At 41.2% G+C, this 18220-nt stretch overlaps 1 protein-coding gene across 2 annotated transcripts in view; it reads left to right on the top strand.

Moving 5' to 3' along the window:
* Positions 1-18220, top strand: part of TNNI3K (TNNI3 interacting kinase) — a 2668544-nt gene that overhangs the window by 301943 nt on the left and 2348381 nt on the right. For both annotated transcript variants that reach the window (XM_078668672.1, XM_078668665.1), the window contains exon 5: positions 979-1089. In XM_078668672.1, the coding sequence (XP_078524798.1) occupies positions 979-1089 (111 nt within the window). The remainder of the gene's footprint in view (positions 1-978; positions 1090-18220) is intronic.

The raw sequence follows: 18220 nt of genomic DNA, 5'->3' as shown, positions 1-18220 counted from the left end.
CAATTTCTGAATGCGGCTCTTCAGCTTTTTTGTTTTGTTTTAGCGGTCTGTTGGATATTATGTAAACTTGTATATATGGCCATAGTGTAGTTAACGAGTGGATTTGATGTGCTGATTTTATCATTTTTTTCAACTGTCTCTTTTATTACTGATTTGACTGCTGAATAAAGATTATTAAATAGAAATAATCCGAGGCAGTGTTCCTGCAGAGTGGATTACGGTTTATTCACATCGCCCTGAAGAAATGCTACTGAGCCCCTCTGGGCAAAAAAGGATTGAAACATTTAAATACATTGTGGACTCATGGAAAACTACAATTCTAGGGGTCCTCCCCATCTTTTAATCTAGTCATTCATAAAGCTCAGCTGTAAAAAAAAAGTTCTTTGGGTTATCCATAGACAACTTTATATCACTAAAAAGCAATCCTAAACCTACTACTGCTTTCCCACACCAGCGGAACAAGGACAGGCATGAAAGCCTATTTGGACCAGTGTATGCTAAAAGAAAAGCTGTCCATCAAAGAGAGGCATGTTGAGTATTGCACCGCTAACCCAGCTTGTTCCATGACTTGATGATGAAGCATGTCGTCCCAATGGGTGAGGGTCTATGTATCTTGAAAAGGATACTGCTTGGGACTAGACATGAGAATCACAGTGATCAATTTCTCACTATTGATTTTTCTTTCTATATAAGAAATCATATGGAAAGTCAGGTTATTAGTTTTATATATTATTGAAGGGAGGATATATGACGAGCCACCCAGTCCCTATCCTTCCTTCATTGATCTAAGGTATGAATTAAACAACAGAAACACAACAGCTTGAAAAAAAACAAATACCCTGGAATTCCACTGTGACTGTAACAGTCTTACAATGTATGAGGGAAAGAACTTTATTCCATTGTATTTTTTTTTGCTTTCTATTTTTATCATTTGAAGCATAGTATGATAACAGTGACATGGCACAATCTGTATTGCAGGACAATGCAGAGCTGCTGACGGCCTTGCTACATGGAGGAGCAGACATTCAACAAGTTGGGTATGGAGCTCTTACCGCGCTTCACATTGCAACCATATTCGGTCATCATGAGGTGAGAAGGTGCTGCTCTCTGGTGGAAATGGGGTGCCTCGTAGAAAGCTTCGTTTGTTTGGTCATTGACACTGCTGTTAGCTTTGATAATGCAATAACTGACTGATATATGTAGCAACGTAACAACTGGCATTGCTTACCATTTCAAATCATTATTAATATTGAAATTCTACTTATCATTGCTTGCTGTAGAAAGAATTATCATCTCTACTATGCACACGCCCTGTTATTGAGTAAATGTATATTTTCTGTTGGGTGTGGGATTTTTTTTCCCCAGGGGGCGGTATGAAATGTGATGCATGTTCACGGGAAATGTATATCTGCAGTTGGCGGGAGGACTGTTACTCCTGTGAGATATGTCAATATAGTCAGTGGCGAACTGTGGCAATTGTGCTTACATCTCCATACTCCTGACAGTGACTCAGCGTGGTCTCAAGAAGCCACTGACAGTGATTGACACTTGAGATGCACAAACAGCTTGAAACATGCTGAAATGTTCTAGAATGTCCGCTGCTTTCGGAAAAGTTTAATTGTATTGGTTGAACTATGTTTGGTGATAATAGAAGATATTAGCTTTATCGTAATATAAATAAGGTAAACGCTGATGTAAGATTTTAGACGAAAGCAAAATCAGTGCTGAAGCTGGAAACCTGTAAATAAAATAAAATCCATAATTCAGCTCCGTCTCTTTTCAACTCATGGTCCTTAATTACAAAAGCACCCACCCACTGAGACAGAAAGTTCATTGCTTTTTTAATGGTAAACAAATGTAACTCCCCCTTTTCAATGAGCCACTGGAGAGCCTGTTTGTCCTGTCTGCCCTGAGACATGTTCCAAGTGTGGTTCATCTCTCATACGTCCTGCCCCTTCCACGCTCAACCTTGGTAATTAATGTGCGCGTATCCCAAACCACAGCAGCACCGACATATTTAAAGCCGTTTTCTACATTCAGCGTACTCGTGTATCTTACAGTGCTCAACTTTGCTTCAATAGGCATCTGAAAATGGAAAGAATAGCTTCTAAACTCCGGCTCTTGTCTGCCCCTCGTTTGAGGTGATGAAGGGCAAGGAACTGTCTTAAAACAATAATTTTCGAGTTTCTCCGAGCCATAAAGCACAGACAGCACTTCATTTAACTGCTCCCTTGAAGAAGGACACGAATCGTAAGTCTTCGTGTAATGGCTGCCTCGCAGTGCCTTTCCTTCTGCTTGAACTGAAATGCAGAACCTTGGTGGGGTTATGGAGGAAATCCAATTAACCAACGGCGAGAAATGTGCGCATAATGAGCCCGGAGCCTGGAATTTGAATAACCAAAATAAGGCTCCGCGGATCTCTGCTTTATCGCGGCACTCGCTGTCCCCGTTCCACTACTGTATTTTACAACGCAAAGACAGGCTTCTCCATAAATCTGTCCCCTCTTCTCTATATCATAACCGGTCCTTCTAAAAATGCAGGTGCGCCTCAGAAATCCGTGGTCGCGAAAAATGAAATATGTCAAAATATAACATTGCCAGGGACACAAGCAGAGGGACGCGCACACACGCACGCTCACGCACGCACGCACGCTCGCGCACACGGCTTCTCTGTAGTGATACTAAAGAACGCTCCCTATTGATCCATTGTTAAAGAAATCTGTATGGAACTCATTAAAGTACAACATGAAAATAAACAGTGATAGGCAGCAATAAAATTAGCATAAACAAGTACTGAGTACTTACCTGTTGTCATCAAGTAAGTGTTCGAATAGAGCAAAATACAAGGTTGACCTAGACTAGATCTGTGAGTGGATCTACGAACCTTCCCCTCTCCCGATGAAGGGCTAGTGTGTGAAATAGTTATGACGTGCCAGGTTGTGAACAGTGAATGGCTTTCAGGTGCTGTGCAGCTCCTATAACAGCATGGCTCATCTGTTATATATAGCCTGACAACTAATTACTCAGACGATGGAACAACAGCTTCTCCAAATACTGTGAAGGCTTCTTAGCCCTCTGCACTGGTTCACTCACACCAGCGTCAGGGATGCCAGTCCCACTGGGATCTGGTGAAACCTGGCATCACTCAGCCCCCTGTACCCAGGTCTCAAGGACGTGCAGTTGGGGTAAGGACTCCTCCCCTGGCTTGACTTTTGTTATTATGGTTCAAGAAGCTGGCAGCATGGTCAGAGAAAATAAATATAGCTCTTGGAACCCGTTTTTTGTACTTTTATTGGTTGTATACGGCTCTTCTGCACTCACAATGTATTAGGGTGCTTTACCATTGAACAACAGATCCTGACTATTGTATCATCGGAGAGGTAGGATAGAGAACGCAGGCGCTAATTAGGAATAACGTGAACACATTTCCATTCTAGGTAAATCCATAAGAGGTGGGTTTTTAGTTTTTTTTAGAAACAACAGACCAGATGCTTTAGTCTGGGATGTGCTTGGAGAGAGTTCAGAAATTAATGGCAGTTGCTTTTTGTAGTTTCTAGGACTTGCCTTTACCACGTGATGTCCTTTTCTTCCTGTGCTAGATTAGTTCGTTCATTTTTGATATTTCAAAGGCATAATCTACCAATCATATTTCATTCAGATTCAAAAGGGACAACCAAGATGTCTGCTCAGAAATATAAATAATAGATTCAAATGGGACAAAGGATAAAAGCATCATAAAAAGGAACAAAATCCCATGAAAATATTGAAATTTATATTGAACAATTCTTATATGAAAAGACCAGCTGACAAAATCCTCTATCAAAAGTAGGCCCCTCTTGAGTGAAGAATGGAGATGTAAATTTATGCTGATGCGCCTAAAGAACATCAGGCGCCTTATCACGAGCAGTTGTGTTTGAAGGGGCCAGGCTCAAAGTTGTTGTTGTTCTGTTTTTTTTTAACCTTATTATCTCTCTACTTTTTTAATCAATATGAGTCTACATTTCTGCATACGGGTTGAGAACACTGACAACTAATTGTCATATACAAAGGCTAAAATTCTCTGATGACACAATGCACTCCATGTTGTACTATGCACAAATCTCAATAATTTTTAAAAAAATAAAATGCACAGTTGTGTTGGCTCAGTGCAGAACCCTTTGCTTGTTTTTATGCTGTTGTACTGTCTAAAGCACATACATACGACACAGAATTTCTCTGAGACATAACCTGCAGGTAGCACAAGCCGGAAACAGTGGGCAGCGATTACCTCTCTCAGTTCCCCCGAGCTGTACTGTTCGCAGATCATACATTAATTTGGAACAATTCCAGATTGCACGAATCCGCTCTAGACAGTGCAAAAGAAAAAGTCGACGTGCTCAGCTCTGCCCAGATCCAACACAACTGTTCATTATGTGACTCGGTGTAGCCATCTGAGTGCAATGACTACTGTCGGGGTGCATGCCCGATCCAGTTTTCATGTTCAGATCATTCGTAGTGATGCATGTGGTCCATATACTAATTGTGTAGTTTTGGAGCTTACTGGGTCTTGTCTTTAAATATTTGGTGCCCCATCAATGTTATTCTGTTCGGATTAAGCTTGAAAATGCAGCGTTTCACATGGACCAACATAAAAACCTGTGGAGATGGAGAATGACATAGAACATTTCTTACTTCACTTCTCTTACACTGTCTATATTCATTCTGTAAAGGCAGTGTGGTGTTGTGAAGAATATTAATTTGCCTTCACACCTATTGCATTTTGTTGTTGTCTTGGATAAGGACTTTATTCTGCAAGGATGAACACAGCATTCACTTCTCATGATTTTGGGAAGTATATTTATATAATTCATGAGGAACGTGTCGGCCCACTCTTCATTACCTATTTCCTTATAACATATCTCATCTACCTCTTATTAGGGTGACCAACTGGCATGGGTGCGAATTCAGGAAGGTGAGGATAAAGATTCAGGACAAAGGGTCAAAATTCAGGACAAAATGTCAGGACAGGAGGTCAAAATTAAGGAAAAAACTTGGGTGCAAAAGGTACGTTTTACAGACACATTAAAGGAGATCGTGTAGTAATATATAAGAAATCCCATCTATATCCAAACATATTCATCCATTTGCAAACCTATCCATCATGTATCCTTCCATCCATCATTTCACTCATCCATCCCTCCATCTACACTTTCACTCATCCATCCATCCACCCTTTCACCCTATCCATCCGTACACTCATCCAGCCACTTAATTATCCAGCCATTTATCCACTCATCCATCCAGCCATTTACCCTTTTACCCATGCAGCCATCCTTTTACTTACTCATCCATCCACCCAGTCACTCATCCTTCCACCCATTCACCTTTTCAGTCATCCATCCATCCTCCCTTTCTCTCTCCATTGACCCTTTCGCTTAGCCATCCTCCCTTCCATCAATCCACCCATCCTTCTACTCATCCACTCATGAATCCATCCATTGACCCTATCACTCATCCATCATTTCACTCATCCATCCACCCATTCACTCGCCCAGCATTCACCCTTTCACTCATCTATCCATCCTTTCACTCATCCATCAACCCTTTTACCCATCCATCTACCCTTCCACCCATACATCCATCTATTTACCTTTTTTCTCATCCATCCACCCATTCACTCACCGATCATCCACCCTTTCATTCATCAATTCATCCTTTCGCTCATTATCCATCTATTTACCCTTTCATTCATTCATTCACCCTTTTACAAATCCATCCAGCCATCTCTTCACGTATTCACTCGCCCAACTTTTCATATTAATTATGAGCTCAGCCTTTGGCTGCAGAGTTGCAGACAGAGGAGGCCCATCAAGAATTTCACCCTTGCTTTAGTTCATAAAGCAAGGAGTGGTGTGGGGGGAGGGTTCACTATGCCCCTGCACATAGTCAATCTGAAAAAGTAGAAGGCATAAGTCATGCATGATGCACAGTGCCATGCCATGAGGTGACTGTGACATGGTGTTGTTTCCGGGGCTTTAAGCAGGATGAAAAAGGGGGGGAGTTCTCAAAAGGGAGCGTTTGAGGTAATTAAGAGTGTGGCTTAACCCCTTCAGCGCGGGTGACAAAGCCAGCTCGTCATGGGCGTTACCTGCGCTGCGCGCATGACGAGCTGGCTTTGTCACAAACAAGCCATTTTTGAAATTTCAGCGCACGGCGGGAATTCGCGGTAGCGCTGAAGCGGTTAAAACATCTAAGCTAAAAATCTCTGCTTAGCATAGTGTACTGCCCAACTGGTATTTTGCCTCTTCTGTCATTGTATCCGGATATATAACACAAGTAACGTTACACCTACAGCAAGCCAGAACTATTGGCTTTGTCAATGGTTGTTAGTTGCATAAAATAAAAATGCAGCAACCATGGCTTCGCTGAATATAATATTGAAACTGCACTTTTCTAAAAAGATGGGACTGAAAGAACTCTAGCCCCTTCTTTTCAACTTGTTTCACTAGCTTTCTTTCATGAACTGGATTCTGTAGCAGCATTGGCGCGTTTGCATATTCCTTCCATCTGCCCCAGCCCATGGCAGGAGGAGGCCACCACATGCCGTAAGTAACACTCCAAACTGGCCCATTGTCATTCTGTATGTGGCAATTAGCCACATACAGAATGACAATGGACGGGGAGGGGCTGCTCTTGCACTCAGAGGAGAGAGAGGTGGCCCCATCAGGAGCTGAGGCTTCATGCAGAGAACAGTGCTGTTCCCTGCAATACCCAAAATTATGGACAAAAGGCGTCCGTAAAAAGGATCCTCAGGGACAACGGACGTGAGGTCCAAATTACAGACGGTCCGTGAAATTTACTGTTGGTTGGTCACCCTAACTCTTATGTGTTCCCTGTGCAGTCACTTGGTTGGATTGCTTCTCTCTTTTGGTACTGCATGAGGAATGCCTTTTTGAAGAAAAGTGTCTGCATAAAAAGTGTCAATGTCTCCTAATTCAGGACGCCATTTTGACCTGTCTAATCTAAATGATACGTCTGTGGGATGTAGGTTCTGTCCACCATAAAGAGATGCTTTAATACAAAGAGATTGCTGATTTCCCTGTTTGAAAATAACAACACTTTGAAGAAAAGGAATTTTCAAGCAATATCTAAAGGATTGTTTTTATTGCATGCTTTCCAAAAGTATTTATCAATTTGCCAGAAAAAAAGTTCTCAAAAGTTGTGACAAAAAAATTATGCTAAAGATAGTTTTTTTTAGGAATTTATATATATATATTAAAAAAAATGTATTTATAAAATAAAAAGATGTGTTTAAATTAGGCATACGTTCATGCATATTTGAAATAAATAGAATTATTTCTTAAACAACATATAATTGGATTAAGGCTAGGCGTAGGCATATCGTAATGGCTATGGTAATGGGATGAGACCTAAAGGTTAAGGTGAGGGTATGGATTTAGGTAAGGGTGAGGGAAATAATGATAGGATAATTGATGAGTTTAGGGTCAAGAGAAAGTATAAGGAGTAGGAACATGCATCGGGTAAGGGAACAAGGCATGATTCAGCTAAGGTATTTGATTTAAGGTGAAGTTTAGATTAGTGTTAGAGTAATTGAGACATTAGGGTTAAGGTGATGGCTAAGATGGTGGTTAGTGTTGTTATAAGTTACTTTTGGGATATGTTTATGGTAAAAGTGCGTAGCACATGAATGTATTCTTTACTACCACCACATCTTTGTATTTCATAAACTTGTTAGAAATAATCTTTTACTGTCAACTTTTATACCACTACATTTTAGACTCACAGTTTTTAATGGAGATTGTTGTCCTTGATATTTCGATCTGAGACGTTTTAAGGCATGGGCAAATTGGGATTGTCCAGAGGCCCCACCTTCCAAGCGTGGCCTGAGAAGCTGAACTTTCTACTTGGGTGTACAGACAGAATAATACATTTAAAATATCATGATACAGAAATATCGACAGGAAGAATATCGTGGTCAAGAATATCGACTTGCAGGTGCATTTGCAAAAATATAGTTGTTTAAAATATCGATGTTTTAAATAGTGTTATGTATTTTAGTATGTTTTTTAAAAGTATGTGATCTATTTTTTTGTATAAGAATTTGTCTTATTTCTTTATATGTGTGTTACATTTTAAGTAGTTATTAATTTTACCTTAATTAAATTTTGCGTTTTTAAATTGTGTAGCAGGTTTTGGGTTTATAGAGGAATAGGGTGGGAGGTAATTTAATTATAATAAATGAATTATTATTTTGTATGTATTATTATTTATTTAATTTGTAATTTTGTAATTTGGATCTGTCCTGAGCCCCACACTTTTTACCCTATATGTGGGACCACTGGCGGAATGTGTGGAGAAGCATGAAGTGGCGATAGTATCCTATGCGGATGACACGCAACTCATTGTTAAGCTATCCCAAACCAAAAGTCAGGCAGCTTCCTGCTTTGGTAACTGTCTTAAGGAAGTAGCTGACTGGATGTCAAACCACTGCCTCCGATTAAATGGGGATAAAACGGAGGTATTAGTTGTAGGAAAGACACCTACCATCTGGTCCTCTGTGTGGTGGCCGGAAGTACTAGGACAAGTCCCCAACCCCAAACAGGAGGTAAAGAACTTAGGCATGTGGCTTGACCATAAATTATCCTTCGATAACCAAATACAGAAGGTAACCGGAAAATGCTATGGCATCATAAAAACCCTCAGGAATGTCATAGACCTACTTCCAGCTCAAACTAGGAAAACCATAGTCCATGCAGTTGTTACTTCACAACTGGACTACGGAAACGTTTTATACCTTGGGGCCTCCAAAACAGGCCTAGCCAAACTACAACGCGTGCAGAATGCAGCTGCACGTCTGGTCCTCAGCCTCCCAAGGAAAACGAACATGAAGAAGGCCCTAGAAACACTCCATTGGCTTCCGGTAAAAGAAAGAACCAAATTCAAGGCAATGTGCTACTGCCACCGCATATTAGCGCAAAAAGGCCCTAAATACCTGCAACCTTTACTGACAAAATATGTTCCTGGACGTACCCTAAGATCCGCTGACCAGGCACTGGTAAAAATACCTAGAATCTTCAAAGCCCGCACCGGAGCACGCTCCTTCAGGTTCCTAGCAGCAAAAACCTGGAACTCCCTGCCAAGAACCTTAAGGATGGAACCTAACGAGAAAGTATTCCGCAAACAGCTAAAAACCTGGCTTTTCTCCAGTGTATAGAATTGAATATAATAATACTCACCTCCTAAAACCTCTTCCCTGTCCATGCCTTAGCGCGGGGACACACCGTTGGTGTAACCAAGCGCTCTACAAATGAATAAATAAATAAATAAATACAATTTAGATTTTATAGAGTTAATTGTGGGAATTAATGTATTATTAATTTTTTGTTAATTAGTTGTTAACTATTGTTAAGTAATTCATTGGAAATTATGTTAATTGTGTCATTCTTTTAGGAGCGGGTTGTGGGTTTAGAGGCCAATAGGGTGGGAAGTAATTTAATAAAAATAAAAATTAATTATGATATATTATGTATTAGCATTTATTTAATTAAGATTTTCTAGTGTTAATTGTTGGAATTAATTGATTATTAATTTTTTAATTAATTGGCTTGTGATTAATATTAATTAATTAATTGGCAATTATGTTGATTGTGTCATTGTTTAGGAGCTGGTTGTAGGATTATAGGGGAATATGGTGGGAAGTAATTGAATTAGAATAAATGTATTCATATTTTTCAATTTATGAACATTTATTTAATTTATATTTTATAGTGTTAATTGTAGGAGTTATTTTATTATTAAATATGTATTAATTGGTTGTTAATTATTTTTAATTAATCTGTAATTAATTATGATAAATGTATCATTTATTTCGAAGTGGGTGGTGGGGTTTATACAAGAATAGGGTGGGAAGTAATTTATTTATAATTAATTAATAATGGTTTGTTAATTAATGCTAATTAATTAATTAAAATTAAAATGTGGCAATCATTTAATTTTTGATGTAAGTTGTGAGGTTTATAGAGGTAAAGGGCAGGAAGTGAACTCTTTTAAATTAATTAATGAGTTGGTAATTGATATTAATTTATTAATGTAAAATTAGTTATAGAAATTGTGTAATTATTTTTAGTTGTGTGTTGTGGTGTCTATTGGGGTAGAGTGTGGAAATTAATTTATGTATAATTAATTAATAATTAGTTGATTATTAATATTAATTTATCAATTGATAAATATTTATGGTAAGTTTTTATTATTTTGTGTGTGTGATTTGTTTTTACAGGGGTAACATTTGGGAAGTAAATTATTTTGTATTCGTTTTTTTAAAGTAATAATATTTTTAATTGATAAGTAATTTTGTTAATCATAGAGGTACATTTAAAAAAAGTTAAATGTGGGTTTTGAATTGTGTGGAGTTATAGGATGGGAAATAAAACATATTACATTCATGTAATATATAATGTTTTTGTTTCTACATTGTTTTTATTAAAAAGTAATTTTTTGTTTTCAAAATATTTTTTAATTTATTTAAATAATCTTTCTTTGTATTTGTTAGATCTTTTTAACATTCTAATATGTTTCTATCTTTTGTTATATTTAAAACTTTTAAATATTTTTGTTTTGTTTTTTAAAATATTTTGTGTTGTTGGTGTTAATTTGTTTGGTTTTAATTTTGAATTGACTCCAGTGGAAATATACATTTTTACCCCTTTGCTATCCAACAATTTCCCTAGGAGTTGGAATAGTAAGTTTTACCCCTCCACTATCCAACACTTTCCCTACTGTTGCACTCACTGGAGTGGGAATAGTAATTTTTTCCTCTCCGCTGTCCAACACTTTCCCTACTGTTGCACTCACTGGAGTGGGAACAGTAATTTTTACCCATCCACTATTCAACACTTTTCCTACTGTTGCACCCGCTGGAGTGGGAACAGTTATTTTTGCCTCTCCGCTATCCAACACTTTCCCTACTGTTGCATCCACTGGAGTGGGAATAGTATTTCTGTTCCTTACGCTGTCCAATATTTTCCTAACTTTTGTAATTACTGGAGTGGGAATATTAAGTTTTACCCCTCCCCTATCCAACACTTTCCCTACTGTTGCACTCATTGGAGAGAGAATAGTAAGTTTAATCCCCTACGCTATCCAACACTTTCCCTACTATTGTTCCCACTGAAGTGGGAATAGTAATTTTTCCTCCTCGGCTATCCAATACTCTCCCTACTGTTGAAATCACTGGAGTTGGAATAGTAAGTTTAATTATTTTCCTATCCAACACTTTTCCTACTGTTGCACTGATTGTATTGGGCAATTAAAAGTTTAAATATTTTCTCATAGTTAAATGTTTTAATTTATTCTAGGTTTTTTTATATTTTAAAATATTTATATATATTGTATTTTTATATAATTTTAAAGTTATGAAATAAATGAAAGATAATGGTTTATTAATTATTTTAAAGTACATATATATATGTATAGATTATTATGTTTGTGTGTTTTTTTTAATTAAGTTTGTTTGTAATATTTTGTAAAAATGTATATTACAGTTTAATTTATTGTGTTAACATTAATATTTAATATATTTAATATATATTATATTATTTTATATATAAATCAATATTGTTTACTTCTATATTTTTTACATCGATATTTTTTATTCAATATTTTTGTACTTACCTGTGTAGGTTTTGTAGTTTGTATATTTGTTTCGATATTTTGAACATCGATATTTTTAACATCGATATTCTATCAGTGAACCCTCTTAGGTGCAGAGAGAAAAGCTAGTTTTGATATGTGGTGAGGGGAGGAAGTGAGAAGGGGAAGAAGATCCCATGTCTTGTTAGGCAGATCTATGGTATCTGATCTAGTGTTGGCCTTATATGTGGAATGCTACGGACGGTGAGCTTGATCATTTACTGGGACTCTAGGCACAAACCAAATATTGCCTAGTATTCGGACATAGTGACTTGTAATCTTGGTGAAAGGTCTCCCTGATCTTGGGTATTGCTATAATTCCTGATGTTGGAAGGGTAACATGACTCTGAAGGGATGAATATTACATGCCTCCTACTGCAGGTTCTTGTTTGGTATCTATGTGGGGCATAGTCCTATTTTGTCAATATTGCTGCATTGTCACATTTCTGTGCTGTGCTGTGGTGTCGGGGTAGGGTAGAGAATAAATGAGGGAAAGGAGGGAGGGGTGGGAGTTAGGTAAACAGGGAGACAATGAAGGAGAAAAAAAAGAGTGTGTAGAAATGACAGAGAACACCAAGATACGTAGCTGAGAATGCAAAGTGGCTTAAGATGTGGAATATACAAGATGGGTGGTGTAGAACAGATCTGGTGTAGCCATCTGAGGGAAAAAGAGAGGGGGGAATTTAAGGTGTATGTGTGAACGCAGATGAGGATCAATGGTAAGGAGGGTGATCTTTTAAGCGTGGGATCACCGCTCTTGTTTTTTGTTTTTGTTTCAGGGGGTGTTAAGTAGTGGCATTGCCGCAACGTGTGTGAGGACATCCACTGTGGGGTACTCAGTAGACTTCTTAGTAGAACCACTCTCTGCTTGCAGGAAAGGTGCCCAAACCTGTAGATATAGATGAGCTTGGTCTTGAAGATTGTAAATGACTCATGAGAGGCTGTGTGTATCATGGCTATTAACCAAGCCTCTTGTAATGGTGGGGTCGGTGATCTCCACTGTCAAAGTATGCATATTCTGGCTGTGGCTAGTGCTGTGTGTCAGAGGCGGCGTTGTGATTTTGAAAGCTCTGGGGTATTCCACAGATCATGCAGAAGAATTGTGGCTGGTGAGAGTGGGAGGTGCAGAGGCATTGAATTATGTAGGACCTGGCCCCCATAAGCCCAGAAGGGTTGCACTGTCAGGCATTTGTATACAATATAGGTCATGTCACAGCCGGTGGCAGCGCATCTCCAGCAGTTGGAATGTGGGAGTAGCCCTGTGCAGCTGAGGAAAAACAGCCCAAATTACAACCGATGCCCAGGCTGCTAGCATAAGACGCCTCTTAGTTCCCATCCTGAACAGTTACCAAATAAAGAGACGGGCGCTGGAAGCGGGAGTGCAAGAACAGGTTTTTATTTCTCATGAGGAGAGCCTGTCATTTCGGACACACACACACGATGTCTTCAAGAGGTGCTCTAACAAGTTTCTCTGAGGCTCCGTCTTTTATACACAGGTTTATGATGTACAAACATTCCTTATTGCAATAAAGGCACTTTGAAGTACGAAAAGGCATGTTTGGAATCCCAGCTTCAGGCCTATTCCCATACCAGTTGTTCAGATGTCGTTTCCCCTCCCAAATGTAACATGTGATTGTAATCTTTCAGCCGGACATTCCAACAGGACACGAGGGCAAGAGGGGGTGATCAGATCTAAGGTTTGGGCAGGCGATAAGATCGGGCACTTCGGTTGGTGTATCACGCGTTGCTATGCGGGGTCAGGGGGGGTACATCCATGAGGCTTTGTTTTATGACTTGGGACCGGGTCGAGAGGCCAGGTGTAGTCGGGGGGGGGGTCATCAGAAGAGGGGAAGGGTGTTCCTGGGAGGAATGCAGGGGGTGTCGGTCAGGCAGGGGTGTCACTTTTAGAGCAGGGTCGCGCGGAGGGAGAGGGTTTTATGGCCTATACATGAGGGACCGGGGGCTGTCGGGGATGCTTGCGAGGCTGGGGAGTGAGGGGGAGAGAGAGGCGCTGGCTATCGGGAGTGGGCAGAGAGGCCTTGGTGCTTAAAAATGGCTGTCGTATAGGTGCGTGCATGGGCCTGTACTGGCGAGATGATGCGGGCAATGCTTCGCAGTATTCGTTCTGCTTACAGCGAGGGGTATGGTGAACACAAATGAACGCCGCTTATGTACATATACATTGTCATTTTCCACAGTCGCCGCTTTTTAACATAAGTTAGTTCATTTCCGTGTTTATCATAACTGACGGGGTGTACATATAGCCATGTGTGGTCAATGAAATAGCGTTTGTCAATACTGGCAGATTGCATATAACCATGGGCAGTCGATGCGATAGACGAGGTGCAATACACATGAATTTACATTTGTCGTGTTATATATACGAGTCTAGAGATCAGTATACAACTCAGTCGGAGTCAATCAAGAAAATGTTCCGACACATTATGGAACCATGTTCTGACTCTCTCTCCGGCGGTATCAAGGTACAGTTAAAAGTGACCGATGAAACATTCTGAAAGCAATACAAAAGTGGTTGAGGGAGGAATTCAGTTCAATACAAGCGATTAGTCCAGAGGGGGGGCAGAAAGTCCAGAAAGGGAAGGGGGGGGTCTTCGCCACAGTGTCTTTTTAGCAGCAAGCCATCACTGGTGGGCTCTATTAGTTCGTTTTCTTTCGTTGGCGCTGTTGAGCACCGGCGGTGGAGCTATAGGTCCAGCTCGGATCCATCCTTACACGTCGCAGGGTGCGATCTGTCTTCTGCTGTTAGACCACAGTCCTGTTTCCTAACTAACCTTTTTAAGGGTGCCTCATGCTGGGCACCTGCATTTCTTTCTCCTTCCGTGGCAAACCCTATTCTACCTAAATGCTATTCTTCTTTTCTGAGTCAAAATTCCATGTGAAAAAAGGGGGGGTTGTCGGATAATCGAGGGAAGAGAGGGCGGAGTGGGATCAGATCTTTGAGACAAACCAAGGGAGCAAAGGATAACGAGCAGGCAGGCCCATCAATCGGGCTCAAAGGGGCGGAGACTTCTGGCACGCGTGGGTCAGCAAGCAGAGGGCTTCAAGGCAGCCCTCCATCCTTTCATTTTCCGTGTTTGAGAGTGGTGCCTCGTCCCGCGTCTCGTTGCTCTGCGGCTCCACCTTTGGTCGAGGTCACATGTGCTTCATGATCTGCGGCTAGGCTGTGCGTCACGTCCAGCCCCTCTCCTCCGATGATTGTGTATCTTTGAAGGGGTACAAAACAAGCTTTAGAGAACTGGCAGGAGAAGACATTTATACATTTCAATTCCGCCCCCAATCTTAAGTAGTTGGGGGGGTACGTTCATCGGTCACGATCAGAAGTTATCGCTATGGAGTATGTATGCGGGCATTTCTACTGAGTTTGTACCAAGTCTATTTGGCGTTCATTCATGATGTATATGGAGAGAAGTCAGACTCCTATCAACTGCGTATTCCATCAAACTCGAAATCGGACCCTTCGGTAGAGACTCGTCTTTCTAACCCAAGCCCTGGCAGTCTTCTATCATCATGAGAGAGGGACAGAGGCTAAACATTCTTTTCTCGGGGAGCAACGGTTAATCAGGGCCATCCGTTATACTTCGGGATATGGAGCTGGGGTCAATCGGGAGAAACGGGGACGCTTTAGACATCCGTACTTGGGTGCAGAGAGGTGGGGCAATCTGGGCATTGGGGATTGTGTTTCTAACGAACTGAGAACAGAAGGCCATTGACATATAGTCCCCCGATAAAAAGGGCCAGATTAGGGGACATCAGTCGTCTTACCTGTCCTTTCCTTCTTAGCCAATTCAAGTTCCATCATTTTACAGAAAGGAGAGGTAGTAATATGGCAAATTACAATTGTTTTATTTTCTGTCAATTTTGCCGAACACCTTTGTGTTAAAAAAAAACAATTAGGCTTGTGCCGGCGGGGCACAACGTTACCACACAAAGGAAGAGGGAACAGGGGGACCCTCAGAGAGAGAGAGTCGTCCGCATTTTAAACGAGCTATTCGGTACACGTCCGACATGGAGAGAGAGAAAGAGAGAGAGAAACGTGTACAATAATAGGCCATTTAATGCGCACACAACACAGAACAGCAGGGGTCAAGTTATATAGAAACACAGACTGAGGGACGACGTAGATCCATACATTACGTACAAGAATCCAAGACAAAACATAGAACAGTACTTGGCCGAAAAGATTTCTTCCTGCATGCTGCGCATCCTTAGTATCCTACTTAATTCATCTGGCTGCCTTTGCTGGTGGCCTCTGTTGCAAATACTTACACCTTTGTCAATTGTTCGGGAACTAACCTGGTCGGGGTAATACTCACGGTGGGGTCTTCGAATCATTTTTAGCGAATGGGTATCCAGGCTGAGGCAACGGAGGGTGTCAGTCGGGAGAACAATGGGGCAGCTTTGAGTTTCATGTCTATGAGGGTGCAAGAAGGAGGTGGTAAATCTTAAACATTTACTATTTTCCTAGTCTTCCAGGAGGAGGGTACTTGGGCAAACCTCACCCCGGAACATTCCTGAACTTTTCCCTATTTAGTCACCGTATGAATTTACTTATGGGTGCACGTCATTCTTGGTTGCATTATTTGGGGTGTCGGTTGGAGTCATATTTCATCATACTGCAATAACCCGTCAAGTTTCTGCTTCAGGTCACCCTCCCAGTCGCTGGGTTCAGAGAGAGAGAGACAGTCGTTTCTAAGTAAGGGAGTGCTACATCTTTGTTTGTTCGTCGTGTATAGGCACCATGTTCAGACCCCTTTTCCCCATTCCATCGGCCGTTCGATCATCACTTAAGTCATACATAAAACATTTCTCTTATCAATTCAAACGTGTGCAACGCGTATTCAGTCGAGCTATACACATCAGGGCATACACGCGTGCATTCACATCACACAAATTCGTCACGTTCTCAGGGGCAGTCCCCATAGACAATATACAATTTTCCCGTGCCGAACCATGCGTGTTGTTTAGGCCTTCTCCATACTTCGGTCGACGTTCCGATGTGTCCTGCAGAAAGAAGGGAAAAAGAAGGGGGTGGGGGCAGCATTTTAAAACACATCAGCGCGCATAAACCCGAAAATGCTTTTACTTACCACATACTCGACCTATCTCCGTGGGATGCAATCCCTTTCATCTCGGCGTTTAAGCCCAGAGGGACCGGTAGTGCGGGAGAGATAATCATTGATGGACTGTGTATTGCATAGATCGCCCAAGTGTGGTATAACGGATCGTGGGTAGGGAAGGGTCAAAACAAAGGGCAGTCAGTGTAAAGTGGGGCGTGAACTCGTGCTCTCCTTCGAGGAGGAGGGGTGGTCTTCAGTGGTACAGGGTTGTTTTTGTTCATCAGGCACGGAAACTAGAGGGGCTAGGTGGCATTCCTTCGGAGTGGCTTAGGGGTATCTGAAACAATTTCCCTGATACATGTGGTACATAAAGTAAAGGCTAAATGCCGGAACCTTTATCGATTGCTTTACGTCGCACAAAAATATATAAATATATATATATATATAAAAAAACACACACACACACAACAAACCTGGACCATTCATATTTGCAATATTTCTGTGTACTTTGCTTTTTAACCTTTAAGTAATCGAGTTGCTTCATTTCACCGGTATTTTACTTATATCGGAAACAGTGGCCATTTATTCGAAACTTACCAATCTAAGCGCTACAACTATGTTTGCTTTTCAAAAACCTTTATTTAAAAATGTTGGCGCACAAATACGGGTCTACAACCACGTGGGCCAGCCACGGAGCAGACTGGAACTGTACTTGAGGGGATATTTATATGAGGAAAACGTAACGGAGTCAGTGGTCGTTAATTTCATAAAGGTGCGACAAGTGCAATAGAAATCATATCGAAAATTCATTGTGGGCAAGTACCATAAGTGTCGAAAATTCGAACTTTCAATAATACGGTAAACAGTGACGCGTCAAAACTTGATATCAATTCATTGTCCGAATGTTCGATCAGTACCCATCCCCTCTCACCATGCGCTTCAAACATTGCATACATATCTCAGGATATCAAGGCTGAGCAACCGGAACACAACAGGGAGTTGCGAGTTTCATTTGTACCGGCGCCATTTTGGGTGAGGTCGGGCAGGTCCAAGTATAGTCAAAATGTCTCCACCAACTCGTGGTTGGACCAGAGCCTCTTTCGGCAGTCCAAAAGTTTCGTTAAAGGGCACAGAAGGGGCCGCCGATAAGAACCATCAGTCAAAGGGGGGAGGGAGGCAACAATCTTTCCTACCGGGTCATACTGGTGTTCCACCGGAACTGATCAAATTGGTAGTCGGCAGGATTTCGGTCATTCAAACTGAGGCTGGCGCCAGCATGAGAGCGCCGACGTCTCGTGGCTACGTCTTGGTCGTTCCGCGGGCAATCATGGCAGTCATTCCCCATCGGGGGGCCCGCGTGGGTCGGGGGCCCCTGCGGCTCTCATAGAATCTTCAAAGTTGAGGAGAACGCTTCTGGACGGGGAACTCATTTTGTAGCTGGCAAGCGACCAGGT

This window comes from Lissotriton helveticus, chromosome 1_2, assembly GCF_964261635.1.
Source record: "Lissotriton helveticus chromosome 1_2, aLisHel1.1, whole genome shotgun sequence".
NCBI lineage: Eukaryota > Metazoa > Chordata > Amphibia > Caudata > Salamandridae > Lissotriton > Lissotriton helveticus.
Note: the sequence above shows the minus strand (reverse complement) of the source record. Positions and strands in the feature narration are given on the sequence as shown.